Below are 23,524 nucleotides of genomic sequence, written 5' to 3' on the forward strand. Positions count from 1 at the left end.
GAATCCAGGCCCTGCCCGAACCCTCAGAAGAATCAATGATGTCAATTCACTCCTCTGTTCGTATTTCCATCAGTGAAATATGGATAATCACAAGCACCCACTAGGCCCGTAAGAAAAGCCAATGAGAAAACCAGGTGCCTTGAACATCTGGAAGGCCCCTTTGCTCAACATCCAGTCACTCGATGTGGGCTGGGGTTCGGAGCTAGAAAGCATTCACTAAGCACTTATTCTGGGCCAGGAATATGCATTGTCTCATTAACTCTTCTCTAGAACCCACTAAGCCAGTTGTGATAAAAGGCATTTCACTTGACAGTTGTTTTCAATGAAACAATGAACATCAAGTGCTTAGCAATGTCGGTCCTATTATCATTAGACCAAAAAAGACCTGCCTAGGGCAGAGGCACTAGCCTGGTGGGGCTGACCAGGGACTCCAGCCTTATGAAACGGCAGGCCATGCACCTCCCGCATTTAATCGCCAGAGGGCAGTGGCTGGGCCCGTCTTCCACACAAAGCCCAATGCAGTTCCCCGGGCGTCCACCAGAGGGCGAGCCAACAGGGCAGATGGATCCTGGGGACAGACCCAGGCAGCGGCCCTTCTCTTACTTAACCTTTCTTTGCCTTCAATTGTGTTGAACCTCCCAGGGCCCTAACCAACAAGTCAGGCTGAAAGCAAATTAATAAATACAATTCCGGATTTATTAAAAATCAGGGCTCCCCTGCTGCGCCCTCCTGGCACTAAGGAAATAAATAACCAGAGGATGCACAGGTAGGGAAAGGGGGAAAAACTCAGATCTCAAGACAGAGTTTGAAGTACCCTTCCTCCATCCCCAACTCCCACCCCCCTATGGCTCTTGGGACATAGCACCTGAGCAGGCACCTCAGTCCGGGTAGAGTGTGACCCGGCACCAAGGCATGTCTGCCCTACCCAAGAAGAGACAGGCCCTGGGGTCACTTGTTTCCAGCCCTTGATGACCCCAAGACCTGTTCCCCACAGGGGCCAGGGCTGAAGCACCGATTAGAGGCACCTGAGGGTGGTGGTTTGGGGAGGAAGAATGGGGTAACAGAATCTAGACAGAAGCCGTGGACGGGGGTCCGGCCCCCTCTCCAAGTTCAGCAGTGCCTGACTCAGGTCTGCCCCATCCTCCTTTCCCCTTGAGCCCCTCCTGCACTCAGCTGAGGATCTTCCGGGGCAGTTCAACAGCGGCACGGATGAAGACTGCGTCATCCCGCACATAGTTTCGCTTTCGGATATCCTGGTGGGAGATGAACTTGGGATAACCAAAGCCCAGAGAACTCTCATCCAGGGAGCCCCGCCAAGTGCCTGGCTTCTGGAAATTCTTCCAGTTTGGGTCAGGGTGGAAGGTCTCAGTGACATGCTGTGGTTTAGCCAACCCAGGGTCGCTCTGATCCAGCAGGGAGAAGGTGACACGGCGGGCAAAGGGCCACTCAAGGAGATTGTCAAAGGCGCCAGGCAGCACGCGAATGTACAGTGAGAGGTGTGTGCCCTCGCCACTGCCATTGCCATTAAGGAATGCAGACACCTGCAGCTTGTAACCATACTTATGTGTGTAGAAGGCTGGGCTGAAGCATTCAAGGTTGGGCTTGGCCTTGGCCTCCTGCAGCCGTCGCCCATAGCTGCCAATCTTCCAGATGAGCACACCATCACTGCCCACTGATAGCTCCTCCAGCTCTCGCCGAAGCTCCTGCAGCTCCTGGCGTTGCCGGCTCACCAGGGCACACATCATGGCCAAATGTGGCTTCACACTCTCCTCCACATGCCGTGCCATTGCGAGCTTAGGGCACTGTTGGCAAAGCCCCAGGCCATAGGGGAAGGGAGAAGAATTATTAGTAGGGGAAGGTCCAGGGGAGAGAAGAGTGGGTACAGGGTAGCAGGCACCCAGCTCTAGGTGAGGAAGATAGAGGGTGTTAGGAAGAGGCTGGAGCTGGCCAGCAGGGGGGACTGATGGCTTCAGAGAAGCACAGCAGGGACCACCAAGGCCTAAGTGGCATCAGGAAGCCAAGCCCGTCTAGGGCTTCAAGGGCAAAAAGGGGCTGACAGAAGAAGGGGTATCTCACCCTGTGCTTGCAGCCGGAGTCTTTGAATGGGCACAGCACCAGGGCGGTACTACAGCTGTCCTTCAGATGGCCTGGCAGGTCCTCCCGAGCCACAGTGCCCACACCACACTGGTTGGGGCAGGGAACAGGCAGCCTTGGGCACTGGTACTGGTGGCTCTGGGGCCACAGAGGCAGAGAGGCAGTAGTCAATAGCCTGGCTCTCTGTCACCTGCCCTGCAACCTCCCTGTCACCTGACTCCCTGTCACCTGCCCTGCTCAGGAACGGCCTCACCTGGATGGTGTCAAAGACGAACTCCTTAGTGCAGTAGGTGCAAGGCTGAGTGCGCTTGGGGCACTCCGAGGTGGCATGCTGAGCCAGCAGCCGCCGCATCATGCGGGCACCACACTTATTCTCACAGTAGACACTCTCTTGGGGGCACATACCCTCGTGGCTCTATGGAAATGTCAGAGGTGCTGAGTCAAGGGATGCCTAGGCTATCAGGTACCCCCCCCTCCACACTCAGCCAGACCCCACCCACCTCATAGGCCTCCCCACTGAAGTCACAGCCACAAAACTCGCACTTGAGGCGCCGCTTGGGGCAGTCATGCTGCAAGTGTGCAGGTAGATCACGGCGGCTCAGCTTCATGGGGCAGCGATTAGGGCAGGGAACTACATTGAAGCTGCAGGTATTCAGGTGGCCCTGGTGGGAAGGCTGCGGTTAGTGCCTGCCATAGGAGAGGTGGTGCCAGCCCTCCCATCAGAGCCTCACCTGTAGATGACGCAGTGGCCCACTCCAGCGGCAGCCCTCCTCACTGTGGATGCAGCGGATAGGCAGGCCCAATACTTGTACTTCCAGCTCTGGGTCTGGGTAGATCTGGGAGTGGGGATAGGGGGAACTGGCCAGAGTGAGAGCCGATTGCAGTGCCTATTGCACACCCCCAGCCTCAGTTGGGCTGGCTCTACCTTGGAGCCTGTAACAGCCTCTCTCGGGCTCTTTGCCCTTCTGTGTCCAGGGATGCAGGGCACAGCAGGCAGCGTCTGCTCTGATGCTGGGTCCTAACATGCCAGCACAGGACGCTTCCTTTGAAGAGGGAGCCAATTAGCCTGCTCAATCCCAAGCTGTCCCCCGGGCTCTGCTTCTTTCCCCCTGGTGGAGGGATACTGGCCCTCAGCCACAGGTCTGGCCTGCCACCGGAAGGGGAGGGAGCACTTCTTGCGGGCACAGAGCAGCTCTGTGCACCCCTACAGGCTGGGCATTGTGCCTGCCCTCCAGGGCAAACAGGGCCCTCGTTTGCAAACTGGCCTGGTAGGAGGGAACAGGCTACCTTTGTAGGGGCACACCATCCCCAGGCTCTTGGTTGACATTGGCCCTGAGCCCACTGGCTGCCAGCACCTCCAGCCTCTAAGGGCAACAGACTGTGGTTGGCCTTCTTCCTGGCTGTGTGGACTCACCTTGGCATAGTCCAGAGGAAGCTGGTCCTCAGGGCACTTGAAGACTCCTTCACTGAAAGGGGGGAGGGGCAGAGTCAAGGCTTCTCATTAGGGGAAAGGGAGGCCTGGCTCCACCCCCTCCACCAGGGGAGCCTCCTTCCCTCACTAGACTGGTTCCCAAGCAGCCCAGGTGAGACAAAAGGGCAAGCAAAGGCCCTAGGGGCTCCACTTCCCCAGGATCCCAGAAGACCCTAGCCCCTGTCCTGGGAAGGGGGGTCTGGGCCTAATGGAGGCACAGACAGCTGCTTCAGTCAGGACTTGGCCAACAGGTGGCAGCTGGCACCCCCTCCCCCAGGATGGCAGCTGGACTGGGAAAGGAACAGGCTGCACAGTCACCCCCTCCCCCCTGGTTAGTTTTCATTGGCTGGGCTGAAAGCTGATTGGGAGGGGGAACAGGGATAGGCAGAGATTAAGGGCCTGCCAGGGCTGCCCAGTCCCCAGGAAGGTCCCCTGCCAAGAACCAGGGCAAAGGTCAGCTTGCGGCCACCTCACCCAGCCCTGCTCCTTTAAGGGTGTGTCTCCCATGGGAAAGGGGAGGAAAGGCATGCTCCCTGGCACTTGTTTACACTCCCACCCAGCCCTTGCCACCTGCCTCTGAGAAAGGGTGGAATGCCCCCATTTTACAGATGAAACACCTTACAGATGAAGCAGCACATGGCTATGTGTGTCTGACTCCACAGCTCCAACAGGCTCTACTAAACCACACACACAGGATGAGAAGCTAGGGCAAGGGAAAACATCCAGGCAAGCACAGCTAAGACTCTGGGCACTGCTCAGTGGGCTTCTGAAGCCTGATGATGCTCCCCTCCTGCAAGCTGCCTGCCTTTTCCTGCACCGATTCCCACCTGGCTGTCAGCACCCAAGGAGCCTGTTGGCATGCTTCTTTCTGTCAACACACCCTTGCTGACCCCAACCACGACCATGCCTGGTAGGGCTGAGGCAGAGCAAGAGCTCACCCAGCAGGACTGAAGGCCCTGGGGCAGGGCATTCCTGGCAGGTCTGAGTCAGGTAGGTGGGAGGCAGGCAGGGAGCAAGGCGGAAGCAGAGCCCGATCAGCAGCCCAGTTCTAGAGGCACTCTCCAGGGTCTGGGCAGTCCAGGCCCCAACTGCCCCAAGGATTTCTAGCACCCACCTCCTCCCCTTGACCCCACTACCACTACCCCACTACCAATACCAAGGACAATACAAGCAGCACAGGCACTGAAGGGGTGTGTCTGCCCACAGGGCACCAGCCTTCCTGGGCCAACCTAACAGCTCAGGCAGGAGTGGGGAAAGAGAGGTGGGCCCAGGGGGAGAGGGGTCCACATGGCTGCTTCAAGAATGTGCTGACTTAGTGGTTTTGGAGACGAGGAGGGGATGGAGGCAAGTCCCTAGGCTTCAGGCAGAAGCTTAGCTTGCAGCTTGGGGCCGAGCCAGGGCTGTAGACACCCTTACTTGTGCTTGTTCCGTGGCGGGTGAGGGTGAGGAGTAGTGCCCGCCCAACCACCTCTCCCCTTCAGAAGCCTCAGCAACACAGCTCAGGCGCTGGGGGATGGGAGGAGAGGCAGGGCAGAGGCTGCTCCAGGATGTGCAGTGGAGGCCCAGGCCCAGAGAAGAAGACAGGATGGGGGGAGGGGCTGTGGGAGTGGGAGAGGAAGAGGGGATTTCCGGGAGGGGGAGGGGCAGAGAGGGGCCAAGACAGTGGTAGAAGGAATCGGGCCAGCCAGCCCCCTCCCCTGCTCCTTCCCCGAGGCAGTCAGGGTGGGTCAGCTGTCGAGGGGTAGGGGGGCTCAGCTGGCCTCATCTGGAACCCAGAGGGCAGGGGAAGAGCCCTGGCGGAGACAATGGGACTGTGTCTGTAGGAGTGTAAATGTGTACACTGCCGGGGGGGAGGGGGAGGGAGAGGCCAGGGAGGAGGGGGCAGTCTTGCAGCTTGTGCAGGAGCATATGTGAGGGCAGGAGCCGGCCCCGGCAGTGGGGAACAGAAAACAAAGGGCCTGCTGAGATTTCCGCGAGTAGAGCTGCGGAGGACCGAGCGAGGGAGGGAGGTACGGAGAGAGGGAGCAGTTAAGGCAGGAGTCCCAGAGGTGCTCTCCCTGCCGTGCCCTCGGTCCCCTCGGCTCCGCAAACAGCCAGGCAGTAGCCGACCCAGCCTCCCCTGGCGCTCTGGGACGTGACCTCCGCAGGAGTCGGGGCTTCTTCACCCTGCCTTCCACACCCGGGCCTGAAAGGTTCACTGCATGGCCAGGAGATTCTAGACACTACAGGGCGCCCAGAAACTTGATGGATGCCCAAGAGCCAAGGGCTGACCCGACAGGGCAGCGGGAGTTCAGTAACAACAACGAGCGCGACCCCCTTCTTCACGACTTATGGCCCACCCGCCCTACTCCAGCCCCGGGGAGAGAAGGGAGCCGCCTAGAGGGGTCCGGGTTCGGGGCAGGATTCAGTCCTTCCTCCATTGTGTGCTCACAGCAGCCCGAGCTTAAACCCCGGTTAAGCCTTTAAGTAACTGTGTGACCCTGGGCAAGTCGCAGCCTTTCTTTCAATCTCGTTTCCTCATCTGTGAAATGGGAGAACAATAGCTCCGTTCTCTGAACGTTCTAAGAATCGGGAGAGGTTACATGGGGGAAAGCTCCGAAGGCTCAAAGTGCCGCGCCGGAGCGGGTTCTGTCCTCTTCCCGCAAGATTCAAAGTTCAAGGCTGAGGCCGCGCCGGCTCTCAGGTGAGGGGGAAGGGCCTTTTCCCCTCCCCGCCCCGCGGGAAGGCGCCTAGGTCTTCCGCCCGGGGCCGGGCAGGTGGACCCAGATCCCTCGGATTCCTGCGGGGGTCCTCCCTCGGGGCTTGACGTCACCTCTCCCTTCCCCGTGACGTCACCGGGCGCCCCTGAGGTCACAGGGTCGCGGCGCAGACAAAGACCCGGTTTGCCCCGAGCTCGAGTCCCTCCCCAGGCGGCGCCCCCCCGCCCTGCCCCCGCCGTCTCCGGCTCCGGTTCCCGGGTCCGCACCTGAGGAACTCCTGCAGGCAGGTGTCGCAGAAGCGGTGGCCGCAGGTGGAAACCTGCACAGGCTCGCGCATGGGCTTCCCGCACAGTGGGCACAGCAGCCGTCGCTTGGGCTTCTCCAGGAATTTGTAGTCGAAGCCGGGCATGGCGGGCAAGTGGCCGGCACGGGCGAGCGGGGCCGGGCACGCGGCGGCCCCACAGCCCGCGCCTCACTGGAGCCGCGCTCCGGGCTCCGGGCGGCGCCGACTGGCGGCGGCGGCCAGGGCCCAGCTCTGGAGCCCGCCCGCCGGAAGAGGGGGCGGGGCCGCGCGGCCGCGCGGCCCCGCCCACCCCCGCGTGCAAGGCTTTCGGGTCGGGTGACTGCCAGTCTCGCCTTCCCGCGGGAGCGGGTGTTTTCTTTCCCCTGGCGGAGAGAGCTCGCAGCTCTGCTTCTCCCCAGAGCGGGCGGGGCCTGGCACTAGGATGGGACAGAGGGCCCCGGGAGAGTGCGGGTCGGAAAAAGGGAAGGGCCGTGCCACAAAGGTTTTTTTTCCTTAGAGGCTATAGCTCGGCCTCCGGGGCCGTGAGCCGCCCGGGACCGGGGCCCCAGCTTCCAGGTGCTAGGCAGCCGAAGCCTGGCAACCAGCTCCGGGAAGCCCAGCTGAGGCGGGGAGGCTGGACTGGGCACTGGGCCAGAGCAACCTCGGCCCCAGCCTCCGGCTGCGCCCACATTCCTCCCTTGGCCGCAGCCCTGCAACCGAGGTCCGGCCCAGCCCAGTCGTGGGGTGCCTGGTCGCCACTCCCACCCTTGAAGACACCACACTCCAGGCAGGCAGCTGAAATTTTTATTAAAGCTACTTCCTGTCCTCTGGGAAACCAGTCTGGTCCCACCAGCTACCTTTTCTCCCGTTTCTGGGGAAAGGCATGGGGTGAGGGACAACCCCCCAGCGCTGATCTTTTCTGCAGCAGATACTTGGTTGCTCTTGCCTTCCCGCTGGGGAAGGGAGGCCAGCAAACGTCGAGCAAATCCCTGCCTCAGAATGAAAGTGTGGGGGAGGTGGCAACACTCCCTGGGACCCTCCGTGCCCCAGGCTACACGAAGCTAGGCAGGCATAATGGCCAGTCCAGGCAGGCCCTGGCTTGCCCTGCTCCAAAGCATGGATCCCGGTGAGCACCAAGGACATTTGAGAGGGAGTCTTGATCTGTCACCCAGACTGGAGTGCAGTGGTGTGATCTCGACTCACTGCAACCTTCGTCTCCTGGATTCAAGGAATTCTGCCTTAGCCTCCAGAGTAGCTGGGATTATAGGCACCCGCCATCACGCCCAGCTAATTTTGTATTTTTTTTTTTTTTAAAGAACCTATAATGAGAACTTTAATGGGCTATTTTTTTTTTTTTTTTTTTTAAGACGGGGTTTCACCATGTTGGTCAGGCTGGTCTTGAACTCCCAACCTCAGGTGATCCACGTGCTTTGGCCTCCAAAGTGCTTGGATTACAGGCGTGAGAAACCACACGTAGCCTTATTTTGTTGTCATTCTTCTGTTTTTTTGGTGGAGACAGCAGTCTCTCTATGGTTCCCAGGCTGGTCTCCAACTCCTGGCCACAAGGGATCCTCAACTGCCTTGACCTCCCAAAGCACTGGGACTGCAGGTGTCAGTCACCACCGCTGGTCCAGACTTAAAGTTTCTTTTTTTTTTTTTTTTTTTTGAGACGGAGTTTCGCCCTTGTTATCCAGGCTGGAGTGCAATGGCGCGATCTCGGCTCACCGCAACCTCCGCCTCCTGGGCTCAGGCAATTCTCCTGCCTCAGCCTCCTGAGTAGCTCGGATTACAGGCACGTGCCACCATGCCCAGCTAATTTTTTGCACTTTTAGTAGAGACGGGGTTTCACCATGTTCACCAGGATGGTCTCGATCTCTCGACCTCGTGATCCACCCGCCTCGGCCTCCCAAAGTGCTGGGATTACAGGCTTGAGCCACCGCGCCCGGCCAGACTTAGTTTCTAACTGGGCTGGGGGAAAGGGCAGGGTCTGTGTGGTGGAGGAGGAGCTACAGCTGCCTTCAGTCTTTTTATGACAAGGCTCTGGAGGCCACCCTGCTTGCTTCCAAAGGCTGGGTTTGCCTTCTAACTCTAGCCAGACTGGACCCTGGGGACACTGACTGAAGGGAAGAAGGGGTAGGAAGGGCAAAGGTGGTGGAAGAACAAAGTGGTTGAGGTTTCCATGTCCAAAGCCAAAAGCAGAGCAGGGATTTCACCAGCCCCGACATCCTCACTGATGACATAATCCAGGAGACAGCTGGGAGTCATGCCTGGGGCACCTGTGTTTTTCAGAACATTCAGAGGAGAAGCAATATGAGGGTGGTCCAGAGGTGTATCCAGGTGCCTCATGGGGGGACTGGCTCGTCTGTGACCGCTGTAGGGTAATGAGGAGAAACCCTTGCAGCTTCTGAGGGCAGTGCCTCCAGAAATCATCACTCACCTCCCATTCCCAGTGGGCCCTGGACTGTGGACCCTGATAGGCCAGAAAAAGAGATTCAACATCAACTGGACTCAGGAGTAGGAGAAGAAAAGCATGTGAACCCTGGGGAGCAGTGCAGGCAACCCTTTGATGAGGCCCCAAAAGCACCCGCCTTGCCCACCCCAGGCAGGAAGCTTTAAGCTTTTTACCCGTAGCTTCTGCTTTCTTTTATCTAGGGGCTAAAGATGCTTTTGGTGATATGGGCATCTGTGAACACTGGGGATGAAAGTGTGGGGAGGGGCCAGCTGGGCTGTGTGGTGAGGTGGGAAAAGTTACAACTCACGGCGAACAGCTAGGAGGGTGTTTCCATGGCAACAGGACACGGAAGTCACCATGTAAGGGTGTGTCTCATCCAGTTGCACTGGCTGAGGGAATCCGGCATCCTCATCCCTCCTTCCCAGTCGACCTCGGGCCCCTTTGCCCCAAGAGTACACTTCACCCTCTGCCAGGAAGAATCCCCAGGAAGGAAGTGGGAAGCAGACACAGCCCGGGCAGCAGCTCCCCTCCCACATTCCCAGGATGGCCCCCGGGAGGCTGCTGAGTCTAGTGGCCCTGAGCAGCAAACCCCCCTACTGCTCAGGGCACTGTCTGTCCCCACCATACTCAGTCCTCACCTGCCCCAATAGCTACAGTGAAGGCATCCCCACAGGCTACCACTGCCATCTTGATGCCCTCAAGGCCTTGGACTTTACAGGGTGCCCGGCTGCCCCGGCGAGCATTGGTGCCCAACTGCCCATGCTGATTGCTGCCAAAAGTGTAGCAATCACCCAAGGCTGTGGGGGGAGAGGAAGGAAAGGAGTGCTTCAACAGGGTACCAAGGAGACCATGAGTCCCCCTCTGGCCTCCTGACCCAAGTCCTGCTCACCAGTCACAGCAGCTGAGTGAGCAGTGCCCAGGTCTACACTCAGCAGGGGCTCCTGGTCCAGAGGTGCAGAGCCTAGTGGTGTGAAGCTCAGGGCCTCCTCCACCTGCTGGTGGGGAACAGGCTCCTCCCCCAGGGAGAGATGGTCCAGGCCCAGCTTGTTGAACCTGAGGGCAGAGCCAGAAGCTAAATCCAGCAGTTTGGGCAGGAGCTGGTGTACCAGAAGGCAGATCCCACCCTGGGTTGAAGCAATAGCACCCTCAGCCCGCTCAATTCTGGTCTTTGGTGAGAGGTAGGCAATGATGGACGGAGCACTGGTAGCCAAGGAGAGCCGAGGGCAGGTTAGTCATCCTGATGACCTAGTCACCTGTTGCTTCCACAGGCCAGGGCTTGGCCAGGCACAGTGAGGATCATGGAGGAATCGATGCCACATACAACTCGCTGAGCTTCCTGTCCCGGGGGCATGGGCACCTGCTGGGGGCAGCTGTGGGACTCCCTGGTGCCTAGTCCCAGTCTTCCTATAAGAAGAAACTCAGAAGGGGTTAATTTGAGCTTTAGCAGGGGTGATGCCAGGATGAGGAGGGCCCACTGAGGGGAGGGAACAGCATGAGTTTTCTATTCTCTCAGCCCAAAATGCCTTTCCTAGGCCCTTCTGCTGGTTGAAATCCTCCTTATTTTTTATTCTTTCTTTCTTTCTTTATTTTGAGACAATCTAGCTCTGTTGCCAAGCTGGCGTGCAATGGCATGATCTTGGCTCACTGCAACCTCCAACTCCCTTTTTCAAGTGATTCTCCTGCCTCAGCCTCCAGAGCAGCTGGGATTATAGGCATGCTCCACCATGCCCAGCTCATTATTTTTATATTTTGTATTTTTAGTAGAAATGGGGTTTCACCATGTTGGCCAGGATGGTCTCAATCTCATGACCTCATGATCTGCCTGCCTCAGACTCCCAAAGTGCTGAGATTACAGGTATAAGCCACCACACCCAGCCTATTTTTTATTTTCATTTTTTGAGACCGAGTCTCACTCTGTCACCCAGGCTGGAGTGCAATGGCACGATCTCAGCTCACTGCAACCTCCAGCTCCTGGGTTCAAGCGATTCTCCTGCCTCAGCCTCCTGAGTAGCTGGGATTACAGGCACGCGGCACCATGCCTGGCTAATTTTTTGTATTTTTAGTAGAGACGAGGTTTCTCCATGTTGGCCAGGCTGGTCTCAAACTCCTGACCTCAGGTGATCTGCCTGCCTCAGCCTCCCAAAGTGCTGGGATTATAGGTGTGAGCCACCGCACGTGGCCAAAATCCTCCTTTAAAGCCCTGTTCAGGCCAGGCGCGGTGGCTCAAGCCTGTAATCCCAGCACTTTGGGAGGCCGAGGCGGGTGGATCACGAGGTCGAGAGATCGAGACCATCCTGGTCAACATGGTGAAACCCCGTCTCTACTAAAAATACAAAAAAATAAATTAGCTGGGCATGGTGGCGTGTGCCTGTAGTCCCAGCTACTCAGGAGGCTGAGGCAGGAGAATCGCTTGAACCCAGGAGGCGGAGGTTGCGGTGAGCCGAGATCATGCCATTGCACTCCAGCCTGGGTAACAAGAGCGACACTCTGTCTCAAAAAAAAAAAAAGCCCCGTTCAGGTGTCATCTCTCTCCTCCGGTTGACATGACTGTTCACTGAGTTCCACACCTCTGCACCTGGTATGTAGCCCTGATGCTATCTGTTCTCTGGCATGCTGGAGATGTCATCTTTCCCCCACTAGACTGAGTCTTCCAGGAAGACAGGAACCCATCAATGTCATCTCTAGTTTCAGTGCCCACCCTGACGCCTGACCCAAAGGGACCTCAATAAAAATAGGTATGGCCGGGTGCGGTGGCTCACGCCTGTAATCCAAGCACTTTGGAGGCCAAGGCGGGCGGATCACCTGAGGTCGGGAGTTCAAGACCAGCCTGACCAACATGGTGAAACGCTGTCTTTATATTTAAAAAAATAATAATAAATAAATAAAAATGAAAATAGGTAGATGGCCAGGCACAGTGGCTCACGCCTGTAATCCCAGCACTTTGGGGGGCTGAGGTGGGTGGATCACGAGGTCAGGAGTTTGAGACCAGTCTAGCCAAGATGGTGAAACCTTGTCTCTACTAAAAACGCAAAAATTAGTCGGGCATGGTCACAGGCACTTATAATTCCAGCTACTCGGGAGGCTGAGGCAGAGAATCGCTTGAATTGCTTGAACCCAGGTGGTGGAGGTTGCAGTGAGCCGAGATTGTGCTATTGTACTCCAGCCTGGGTGGAAGAAGCGAGACTCTGTCTCAAAAAAAAAAAAAAGGTAGGTGAATGAAATTTCCTTCATTACATCATAAACACCCGAAGGAAGGCCTGATGCACATAGTCGGTGTAAAATAAAGATTTGCTGAATGAATGAAGAGAATTTGAGAGAAAAGAGGGAGGAGAGAATGGGCTGTGGGATGGAAGGTGGTGAGTATGAAGGGGAACGAGTCATGGCTGAGGATACTGTGAGATGAGACTAGAGGCTGCAGCTTACCCCCGTCTCCACGGCCCCAGGCAAATAGTTCTCGCTCAGTGGACAAGGCCAGCACGTGAGAGGCCCCACAGGCCACCTGCACCATCTCATAGCCCAGCAAGGCCTCCACAATGGTGGGCTAAAGAGAGGAAGTAAGGAGAGACTGGGCAAACGGTCTAGGACTAGCCATCTGGCCTCAACACCCCCTGCAGGGACAAAGCTGGAGGCTGCACATTCTCTGGAGGTGGCTGTGCCTTTAACTCTAGCCACCCACACTGCCAAGTGGGCAACCACTGGGGCAGCCTGGTCTTTCTGTACTTCCCCTGATGTAGGCGGCATAGAGCAGGTGCAGCTGGGAAGCTAGAGGAACCTGTGGCTGCTGGGAACTCCCCCGTCCCCAATCTGGTGTCAGCTCTCAGATGTGGGCTCCCTGCCATACCCTAACTTCCTCCTCCCCAGGATACATGTGATACCCACCTGGCTGATGTCAGTGAGGCTGCCGTGGCCCAGGCACCCATTGCTGCCGCTGCCAAAGGTCATGATGATGCCTCGGTCTGGGGAGAAGGGCCGTGAGGAAGGAGAAGGAAGAGAAGTTAAGCAGTCATTCCAGATAGCCCTGTCCACCAGGGGATTGCAGCAACAATATAAGTTGGGGACCAGGGCTGGGAAGATGGGATAGGAAGAGAGAAAGGATAGGCGTCTCTTCAAATATATGTGACTTTGGACAAGTGACAGCCTCTCTGAGCCTTAATGTCCCCACTTGTCAAATGAAGATACTGTAACTGTCTTGGCAGGCCTGTCCGTAGGATCAAGGAGGTTGTGTAAAGAAATCTCCTCAATAGTTACTAGAAAGAAGCAATAGCTTGATGACCAGTGGAGGCATTCATTAAGCGCATGGTTTGCAAGAGAAGAGAGCCAGTGCTCTGTGGGGCCTTACAGAAAGTCCCCCCCACCGAGGTAGGCCCAGTGGCTCACCAGTCAGGCAGGCTGTGAAGAAGTCCCCGCAGGCCACATGCTTGATGGTCACGCCCGACTGGCCCTCCAGGAAGCGCGAGATGAACTGGGGCTGTGGCTGCTCCACTGCCCCAGGAAGGAGGGTGCCTCCGCCTGCACCTAGGGGTGGGGCCTGCAGGGGCAGGAGGATGGGCAGTGCCTGAGCACCCCACCCTGCTGCGGACCTACACTTCCACTCGTCCAGGCCACCTCCCTACCAGCCTGCTCACCTCCCACAGGATGAGACGCCCAGAGCGTGTGACACCGGCTTTCTGCGTGCGCCCAGCTGCCACCTGGACCACCTCTGTGTTGAGCATTGGCAGCCGCAGGGGGGTGCCCAGCCCGCCACCCCACGCGTACACTGACGACAGTGGTGGTGGGATGGCTGGCCTCACAGGTCCCCGGGGGACACCTGTGGGTTCAGTGCATGGGGACTATTAAACTGATGTGAACAGTGTGGCATCCACGGGGACTGACGGCCTCTTCTCACTTACCTCTGCAGCGGACACTGGTGGTCCTGCTCCCTGTGCTGCCGGGGGTCACAGACTTCTCCACCCTGAGGGACAGATGGGGGCCTAAGGACAAAGACTCTCCTGACATTCCTACCTGCAGGGAGGGAGGACTTACCCAGGTGCCCCTCTGCCCCAGGCCTCCTGTGCTCCCACTGGGTGCCCACACCCTGCTGCCCAGGACTGCTCGCTCTCCCTGCACAGGCCTCCGCATGCGGATGCTGCCCACGTCGGTGTGGAGATTGAGGAGGGCACGGATGCAGAGGGGCTGTGCCATGATGTGGCTGAGTGATGGCCGCTGGGCAGGCTCCAGGCTGAGTAGACTCAGGACCAGCTGGCGCAGCTCAGGGCTGTACCGGTCAGAGATGGGTGCAAAGGTGCCGCTCATGATCTTCAGCACGAGGGCTGGCAGGTTCTGTGAGGGCACCAGGTTGAGAAGTTGGCGAAGTGAGGGCAGCGCCTCCTAGCCCCAACCCCTGGTCTCCTGGGATAACAGCTTTGCCCTCAGGAGACTTCAGTCTGACGAGGTGACTCCCAGACTGCTAGGGGAGTCCAACCTGGCTTTCAGTGATCCCTAGTCTGACAGAGGAGCTGCAGCTATGTCCTCAGAAACCCCAGGATGCTGGAAAAACTGGTCTTACTCTTGAGAGGTCCCTTGGGAGAGCCACAGCCCTGCCCTCAGGAGCCCTGGGTCTAATGGGAGGCAAGACCTCCTCTTAGAAATCCATAGTCTGAGGCATAGCCATAGCTCTTCCCTGGGGTAATCTGAAAAGGGAGAGACATGACTCAGCCAGAGGAGAAACCCTAGGTGGCTGGAGCGAGGGCTGCTGGAGAAGCGGTAGACTTCCCAGTTGTCCCCTGGAGGGTGCGTACACTCACCGCAGCCTCGAAAGCCCTCTTGAGGCTGGCCAGCTCGTAGAGGACACAGCCCAGGGCCCAGATGTCACTCTTCTGGTTATAGGGCTTGCCCTCACACAGCTCAGGGGAGATGTAGCATGGGGTACCCACCACCTGCAGGAGGGAAGCTGGGATCACAGCCCTGCAGGGAGGAAGACCAGGGGCTCTGCACCTGAACCCATCTGGGGACAGCTTCTTCTCAAGGCAAGCCAAGGGGCTTCCTCCTGCAGAACCACCCAAACAGGGGCCAAAGGGCCAAGAGTTTTTTAGGGGGAGGGGAGAAGGCAGGTTAGGCCCTGGCCCTCAAGACTTCTAGCACCCTGGAGGTCCCCTCCATGCCCAGGCACCGTGTAGGCCTTGCTCTTGCTGCTCAGGATCTTGGAGATGCCAAAATCCCCGATCTTGACGACCATGCGGTGTTTGTCAAGGAGGATGTTCTGCGTCTTGAGGTCTCGGTGCAGGATGAGGTGGGTGTGCACGTGGTGCAGTGCAAGCAGGATCTGCACAAAGAAGTGCAGGATGGTCTCCTCCTCCAGCAGGGAATTGCAGCGCTTTTGGATGAACTCAGCCAGGGTGCCGCCTGCGGCCCAAGGGACTAATCAAGATCCAGGCTTTCTCATACCTAGGACAACCCCTCTCCTTTTATATATGGAACACAGCACTGGGACCAGAGAGGACAAGGGACCAGCCAGGGGCAGATCACTGGGGCCAGCACTCTGACCCTTTCCCATGCCCATTACAAGGAGGAAAGCCAGGTGATCTATGTCTGCCTGTTCCAGAGGTAAGAGGCCCCTCCAACCAGGCCACTATAAGGAGGCTGGCCCACCTGGTGCATATTCCATGGCGATCATGAGGGCTTTGTCTTCCAGGAAGTTCTCGTAGTACTCAATGACATTGGGGTGGTTGAGCAGCTTGAGGACCTGGCACTCATTCTGGGCTGCCTGCCGCTCGTCCTTGGTCATCTGTTCCACTGGGATCTGCTTGATGATCACCAGCTTCTGGTCAGCCTTTCGCAGGCACAGGTGCACAATGCTAGGGATATGGAGAACAGGGACAGGTACAGCTGAGCCTCCAGGTACATATCAGGCAGGGCAGGGGAGCCTGGTGACTGATGTCTCTTAGAAGAGGGTTCTAGGCCGGGCGTGGTGGCTCAAGCCTGTAATCCCAGCACTTTGGGAGGCCGAGGTGGGTGGATCAAGAGATCGAGACCATCCTGGTCAACATGGTGAAACCCTGTCTCTACTAAAAATACAAAAAATTAGCTGGGCATGGTGGCGTGTGCCTGTAATCCCAGCTACTCAGGAGGCTGAGGCAGGAGAATTGCCTGAACCCAGGAGGCGGAGGTTGCGGTGAGGCGAGATCGCGCCATTGCACTCCAGCCTGGGTAATAAGAGCAAAACTCCGTCTCAAAAAAAAAAAAAGAAGAGGGTTCTAGGCCAGGCACAGTGGCTCACAACTGTAATCGTACCACTTTGGGAGGCTGAGGTGGGTGGATCATGAGTTCAGGAGTTCAAGACCAGCCTAGCCAATATGGTGAAAACCTGTTTCTACTAAAAATATAAAAAATTAGCCAGGCATGATGGCACGCAACTGTTGTCCCAGTTACTCGGGAGGCTGAGGAAGGAGAATCGCTTGAACTCGGGAGGTGGAGGTTGCAGTGGGCTGAGATTGCACCACTGCACTCCAGCCTGGGTGACAGAGTGAGAATTCATATCAAAAAAAGAAAAAAGAAGCCGGGCGCGGTGGCTCAAGCCTGTAATCCCAGCACTTTGGGAGGCAGAGGCGGGTGGATCACGAGGTCAAGAGATCGAGACCATCCTGGTCAACATGGTGAAACCCCGTCTCTACTAAAAATACAAAAAATTAGCTGGGCATGGTGGTGCGTGCCTGTAATCCCAGCTACTCAGGAGGCTGAGGCAGGAGAATTGCCTGAACCCAGGAGGCGGAGGTTGCGTTGAGCCGAGATCGTGCCATTGCACTCCAGCCTGGGTAACAAAAGCGAAACTCCGTCTCAAAAAAAAAAAAAAAAAAAAAGAAAAAAGAAGAAGAAGGTTCTAGACTAAGATCATCTAAACAAGTGCATAGAACGCTGAGCTTGGGAACAGAGAGAACTGACTACAAGCTGTGTGGGACTTCAGTTTCACCACAGGCACAGTGAGGTAAAGTTAGTCTTGATCTCTAAGTCCCTGCAGACTGCCTGGGTTCAAATCTGGGCTCTCCTCTTACTAGTTATCTGGTTTGATACAATATGTGACATCATTGTCTTGAAAATAAAATGGGCCTCACAGGGTTGTTGAGAGGATCAAATGAGAAAATGCATTAAGGCACTGAGCGCAGTGGCCAGCACAAAGAACATGCTCAGTGAATAGAAGCTTTTCATATTATTTTATTTTATTTTATTTTATTTTATTTTATTTTGAGACTGAGTTTCGCTCTTGTTACCCAGGCTGGAGTGCAATGGCGCGATCTCTGCTCACTGCAACTTCCGGCTCCCGGGTTCAAGCAATTCTCCTGCCTCAGCCTCCTGAGTAGCTGGGATTACAGACATGCACCACCATGCCCAGCTAATTTTTGTATTTTAGTAGAGACGGGGTTTCACCATGTTGACCAGGATGGTCTCGATCTCTTGACCTCGTGATCCACCCGCCTCAGCCTCCCAAAGTGCTGGGATTACAGGCGTGAGCCACCGCGCTCGGCTTCATGTTATTTTATTTAAACTCTGTAGTCAGTGTCCATAAAAGCAGGCACAACATTCTGGTTCACCACAATATTCCCAGTGCATAGCCCAATATTAGGCACACAATAGGTGGTCATTAAGCATTAAGCTGAATGAATGGAGTATAAGCTGATCTAAATCTCCCATTTTTACCTCTAGCTCAGACTTCTCCTCTGTGCCCCAGACTCAGATATCCACTTGAATGGCTCACATCATCCTAAATTTTAACAAATTCAAAATAAAAGTCTTGATTCCTGCCTCCAGACCTTTCTGGCTCAGTCTCTCCCATCTTGGTAAATTATACCACAATCCGCCAGTTATTAAAATCAGAAACTGCTCAAATCAGAAACCTGAGGCAGGGCCAAGTGGCTCAACACTTTGGAAGGCCAAGTTGTGGATCACTTGAGTCCAGGCATTCAAGATCAGCCTGGGCAACATGGTGAAACCCAGTCTCTCCAAAAAAAAATTAGCTGAGCAGGGTGGCCTCTGCACTGCCAGCTGCTCTGGAGGCTGAGATGGGAGGATCACTTGAGCCTGGGACATTAAAGCTACAGTTAGCCATGATCACGCCACTGTACACCAGCCTGAGTGACGAAGTGAGACAGTCTCAAAACAAAACAAAACAACAAAAAAGACACTTGAAAATCTCCCTAGGCGGGGAGTGGTGGCTCACACCTGTAATCACAACACTTTGGGAGGTTGAGGTTGGTAGATCACTTGAGGTCAGGAGTTTGCGATCAGCCTGGCCAACATGGTAAAACCTCATCTCTATCCAAAATAAAAAAATTAGCCAGGCATGGTGGCAGGCACCTGTAATCCCAGCTACTTGGGAGGCTGAGGCAGGAGAATTGCTTGAACCTGGGAGTTGGAGGTTGCAGTGAGCTGAGATCGTGCCACTGCACTCCAGCCTGTGTAACAGAGTCAGACTCTGTCTCAAGGAAAAAAAAAGAAAAGAAAAGAAAAAAAGAGGCCAGGCATGGTGGCTCAGGCCTGTAATCCTAGCACTTTGGGAGGCCGAGATGGACAGATCATGAGGTCAGGAGTTTGAGACCAGCCTGGCCAACATAGTGAAACTTTGTCTCTCTCTATATATATATTTAAAAAAAAAGAAAATAGGCCGGGCGTGGTGGCTCACACTTGTAATCCAAGCACTTTGGAGGCCAAGGCAGGCAGATCACCTGAGGTCGGGAGTTCAAGACCAGCCTGACCAACATGGTGAAACCCCATCTTAAAAAAAAAAAAGAAAGAAAAGAAAATCACTCTTGAATCTTTCCTCCATCTCACACAAACACATCACCAAATCCCATCTCTACCTCTGAAATATTATAGATCCATCCAATTCTCTGTACCTTCTCTACAGCCCTTACCCTACAGACATCATCATTCTTGCCTAAAATAATGTACAAGTTTCTAAAATCGTCCCTTTCATGCCTGTCACCCTCAATCTAAATTCCACATGGCAACCAAAATGACATTTTATTCATTTTTAATTTATTTTTTTTTATACATATAGGGTCTCACTATATTGGCCAGGTTGGTCTTGAACTCCTGGCCTCAAGTGATCCTCCCACCTCAGCCTCCAAAAGTGCTGGCATTATAGGCATGAGCTACCATGCTCATCCCCAGAATGCCTTTTAAAAATCCTATCGGACCATTCCTCTTTCTTCTTTTCTTCCCTTTTTTTTTTGTTTTTTTGTTTTTTTTTTAGATGGCGTTTCACTCTTGTTGCTGAGGCTGGAGTGCAGTGGCACAGTCTCGGCTCACTGTAACCTCTGCCTCCCAGGGTCAAGTGATTCTCCTGCCTCAGCCTCCCAAGTAGCTGCAATTACAAGGCGCCCGCCACCATGTTCAGCTAATTTTTGTGTTTTTAGGAGAGATGAAGTTTTCACTGTGTTAGCCAGGCTGGTCAAAACTGGGTGGATCTCTTGACTTCAGGTGATCCACCTGATTTGGCCTCCCAAAGTGCTGGGATTACAGGCGTCAGGCCCCATGCCCATCCCTCCTTCTTTTCTTTCTCTCTTTTTCTCTTGTACTTTTTTTTTTTTTTAGGATCTCTGTCACCCAGACTGAAGTGCAGTGGTCCAATCTCAGCTTACTACAGCCTCAACCTCCCATGCTCAAGTGATCCTCCCACCTCAGCCTCCCGAGTATCTGGGACTACAGGCACATGACAATGCCACCACACCTGGCTAATTTTTGTATTTTTTTTGTAGAAAGGGGGACTCACTGTGTGGCCCAGGGTGGTTTCTAACCCCTTAGCTCAAGAAATTGCCCACCTTGGCCTCCCAAATTGCTAGGATTACAGCTGTGAGCCACTGTACCCTGCCCCTTTTCAAAAAATTCTGCCAAGTCTCAGGATCTTTCTCCCCCTTTAAAACCCTTAGTGGTGGGCCAGCCATGGTGGCCCACTCCTGTAATCCCAGCACTTTGGGAGGCCAAGGTGGGTGGATCACCAGAGGTCAGGAGTGCGAGACCAGCCTGGCCAACACAATCAAAACCCCGTCTCTATTAAAATAGAAAAATTAGCTGGGTATGGTGGAAAACATCTGTAGTCCCAGCTACTTGGGAGGCTGAAACAAGAGAATTGCTTGAACCAGGGCGGCGGAGGTTGCAGTGAGACAAGATTGCACTACTTCACTCCAGCCTGGGGGACAGAGTGAGACTTCGTCTCAAAAAAAATATTAGTCAGGCATCGTGGTATGTGCCTGTAATACCAGCTACTCGGGAGGCTGAGGTGGGAGAATTGCTTGAACCTGGGAGTCAGAGGCTGCAGTGAACTGAGATAGTGGCACTGTATTTGAGCCTAGGCAACAGCGCAAGACTCTGTCTCAAAAAAAGGACAAACCAAAAAAAGACAACAAAAAAAAACAAAAAAACCCTTCCTGACAAATGAACCCTTTTACCGCAGGTTACCAGGCCATAATCTAGTCCCTGCCCTCAACAATTACATTTTATACCATTCTCTACCTTGCCCACTACATTCCAACTATACCAATCTTTTTCTCCATTCCCATGTGAGAAATTTCACATACGCTATTTCCTCTTTCTGAAAAGCTCACCTTCAGACTACTGATCCTCATTCCCCAAGTCTTGGCTTTAAAATCTCACTTTTGGCTGGGCATGGTGGCTCATGCCTGTAATCCCAGAACTTCAAGAGGCCAGGGTGGGCAGATCACCTGAGTTCAGGAGTTCGAGACCAGCCTGGCCAACATGGCGAAACCCTGTGTATAAAAAAAAATCCAAAAAATTTAGCCAGGTGTGGTGGTACATGCCTGTAATCCCAGCTACTCGGGAGGCTGAGACATGACAATTGCTTGAACCTGGGAGGCAGCGGTTGCAGTGTGCCGAGATCATGCCACTGCACTCCAGCCTGAGTGACAGAGGGAGACTCTGTCTCAAAAATAAATGAATAGGCCAGGTGCGGTGGCTCAAGCCTGTAATCCCAGCACTTTGGAGGCCAAGGTGGGCGGATCACCTGAGGTCGGGAGTTCAAGACCAGCCTGACCAACATGGTGAAACTCCATCTTAGCAAAAAAAAATTTAATAAATAAATAAATAAATAAATCTCCCTTCTCAGAGAATTCCTCCTTGACCATCTCATGTAAGTATTCTCCCTAGTAATGTACTCTATCCTTACAACCTGTTAATAACCCTTCATAACTGCTATAAATTCGTAATTCACAATGTTTTGTTTATTGTATAATTTTCCTTTTTCTTTTTTCTTTTTTTTTTTTGAGACGGAGTTTCACTCTTGTTACCCAGGCTGGAGTGCAATGGTGCGATCTCGGCTCACCGCAACCTCTGCCTCCTGGGTTCAGGCAATTCTCCTGCCTCAGCCTCCTGAGTAGCTGGGATTACAGGCACACACCACCATGCCCAGCTAATTTTTTGTATTTTTAGTAGAGACGGGGTTTCACCATGTTGACCAGGATGGTCTCGATCTCTTGACCTCGTGATCCACCCGCCTCGGCCTCCCAAAGTGCTGGGATTACAGGCTTGAGCCACCGCGCCCGGCCTCTTTTTTTTTTTTTAAAGATGGGGTTTCACCATATTGGTCAGGCTGATCTCGAACTCCTGACCTCAGGTGATCAGCCTGCCTCAGCCTCCCAAAGTGCTGGAATTACAGGCGTAAGCCACCGCGCCCGGCTATTATATAATTTTCCTATAGTCAGTAAGCTCCAAGAGGGAAAAGACTACGTCTGTTCCGGTTCTAACTGTACACCCACCGCCCAAAGCCTGACATGCATAGCTGGCACTCAGTATTTGTTGAACAAACGAATAAAGAATCAGTGGGCGGGGCACTGGGCTTGTGAGGGGAGTGGCCTCCATAGAGGCGGAGTCTCCCCGCGAGACTGGGACCGGAAGCTTGGGCGGGGCTGCCCAGAGTGGCGCTCACGCCTTGGGGCGGGGCTCGGCGGGCGGCGACTTTGCGGGCAGAATTGCGGCTCATTTTCCCTCTCCCCTAGCAGTTCCTCCCCCAGAACCCTGGCTCACCCAAAGGCACCTCTCCCCACCACTCGGATCCGCTCGTACTTCTCCATCTCATTTCTTAGAGTTTCACTTCCGTCCCCAACGCGGCGCGTGCGCGGACCTGCCCACTCTGGGCCCCGCCCCTTCGCGGGAGCGGCTTGCGGGGCGGAGCCAGCGCTCTACGTGTGAGTTCAGCTCCGCGTCGGTGTTCGTGGCCGTGCACCGCACCTGCAGCTGCGACACGCCGTCACTTTTCCCCTCACGACCCTGCTCCACGCAGGGTCCAAGGAATAGGGCAAGAAAATAGGTCGCGCCCCGCACGGTATCCGCCCCTCCCACACACATACATACCCAACCTTTGTAAAGCTTTTTAGACTAAAAGGAAGTCGCGCTCCCGAGAGTTGCACCCCACAGGCCGGGCGGGGGTGGGAAGCGAGGACTGACCCCCTCTTTGCCCACGAGTGACGCTGTTTCAGGAGAAAGCGGATTCTCCTTGGCACACAAACGATAAACACTACCAAAAGGACCGAGACCAGCGCTCCCGGCAGAAGGCGGCAGAGCTAGTTTCGTGTTTGCCTAGGGAGGGACGGGGGAAATCCCGAGCTGTGTTAAGTTGATTCACCTGGGGAGGACGTGACACGGTCTCAGGCCATCCCGACTAGTGAGCACCGCGCTCGTCAGCACTCTCAACTCCTTCACACACGCGCGCTGCAGGAGGGTACTTTGCCTTCAGTGCTCATCTAGCGTGAACCCCGCGGGCCAAGACGGGGGCGGAGCTGGATTACTACCTGAAAGCATCCGGGGACAAGGAAAGACCGCGGTTTCTGCCGAATGAGTTTAAGGCAGAAGCCCAGGGGCAGGGGGCTGGTTAGCGTGCCCAGCAAGGCTCCTGACCGGAAGTGAGGTTAATTCCAGGTTCTCCCTGGCTCCTGCTCTGCGGAAGCTCTTAAAAAATTTAGTATTCGGCCGGGCGCGGTGGCTCAAGCCTGTAATCCCAGCACTTTGGGAGGCCGAGGCGGGTGGATCACGAGGTCAAGAGATCGAGACCATCCTGGTCAACATGGTGAAACCCCGTCTCTACTAAAAATACAAAAAATTACCTGGGCATGGTGGCACGTGCCTGTAATCCCAGCTACTCGGGAGGCTGAGGCAGGAGAATTGCCTGAACCCAGGAGGCGGAGGTTGCGGTGAGCCGAGATCGCGCCATTGCACTCCAGCCTGGGTAACAAGAGCGAAACTCCGTCTCAAACTATAAATAAATAAATAAATAAATAAATAAATAAATAAATAAATTAAAAAAAATAAAATTTAGCATTCGACTGGGCGCGGTGGCTCACGCCTGTAATCCCAGCACTATGGGAGGCCTAAGCGGGCAGATCACCTAAGGTCAGGAGTTTAAGACTAACGTGGTGTTCCTGGCCAACATGGTGAAACCTCATCTCTACTAAAAATGCAAAAATTAGTTGGACCTGGTGGCGCGTGCCTGTAATCCCAGCTACTCGGGAGGCTGAGGCAGGAAAATCGCTTGAACCCGGGAG

The 23,524-nt window shown here is 55.0% G+C and overlaps 2 protein-coding genes across 12 annotated transcripts; both read right to left on the bottom strand.

Moving 5' to 3' along the window:
* Nucleotides 1-674: 674 nt before the first annotated feature.
* TRAF4 (TNF receptor associated factor 4) lies at nt 675-6,804 on the bottom strand. Its single transcript, XM_003931428.4, has 7 exons — nt 6,531-6,804; nt 3,509-3,560; nt 2,826-2,930; nt 2,595-2,756; nt 2,348-2,509; nt 2,077-2,232; nt 675-1,802 (listed from the first exon to the last, which is right to left on the bottom strand). The coding sequence occupies exons 1-7, from the start codon at nt 6,671-6,673 to the stop codon at nt 1,170-1,172; spliced, it is 1,413 nt and encodes a 470-aa protein (XP_003931477.2). The 5' UTR covers nt 6,674-6,804; the 3' UTR covers nt 675-1,169.
* A 531-nt stretch (nt 6,805-7,335) lies between these two features.
* NEK8 (NIMA related kinase 8) lies at nt 7,336-22,931 on the bottom strand. Of its 11 annotated transcripts, none has more exons than XM_074388453.1 (15): nt 22,609-22,931; nt 22,011-22,453; nt 15,627-15,832; nt 15,148-15,380; nt 14,783-14,914; nt 13,889-14,318; nt 13,625-13,806; nt 13,377-13,527; nt 12,879-12,955; nt 12,423-12,540; nt 10,253-10,403; nt 9,889-10,052; nt 9,638-9,796; nt 9,307-9,465; nt 7,336-9,017 (listed from the first exon to the last, which is right to left on the bottom strand). In XM_074388453.1, exons 2-15 carry the CDS (start codon nt 22,055-22,057, stop codon nt 8,977-8,979), a joined length of 2,250 nt encoding a protein of 749 aa, XP_074244554.1. In that variant the 5' UTR covers nt 22,058-22,453; nt 22,609-22,931; the 3' UTR covers nt 7,336-8,976. The 11 variants fall into 11 exon arrangements, with proteins under 11 accessions (XP_074244554.1, XP_074244555.1, XP_074244553.1 ...); XM_074388454.1 differs by having other exon boundaries at nt 22,011-22,220; nt 22,343-22,931; XM_074388452.1 differs by having other exon boundaries at nt 22,011-22,220; nt 22,338-22,931.
* Nucleotides 22,932-23,524: the final 593 nt, after the last annotated feature.

Source organism: Saimiri boliviensis, chromosome 17 (assembly GCF_048565385.1).
Source record: "Saimiri boliviensis isolate mSaiBol1 chromosome 17, mSaiBol1.pri, whole genome shotgun sequence".
In the NCBI taxonomy this organism is placed as follows: Eukaryota; Metazoa; Chordata; class Mammalia; order Primates; family Cebidae; genus Saimiri; species Saimiri boliviensis.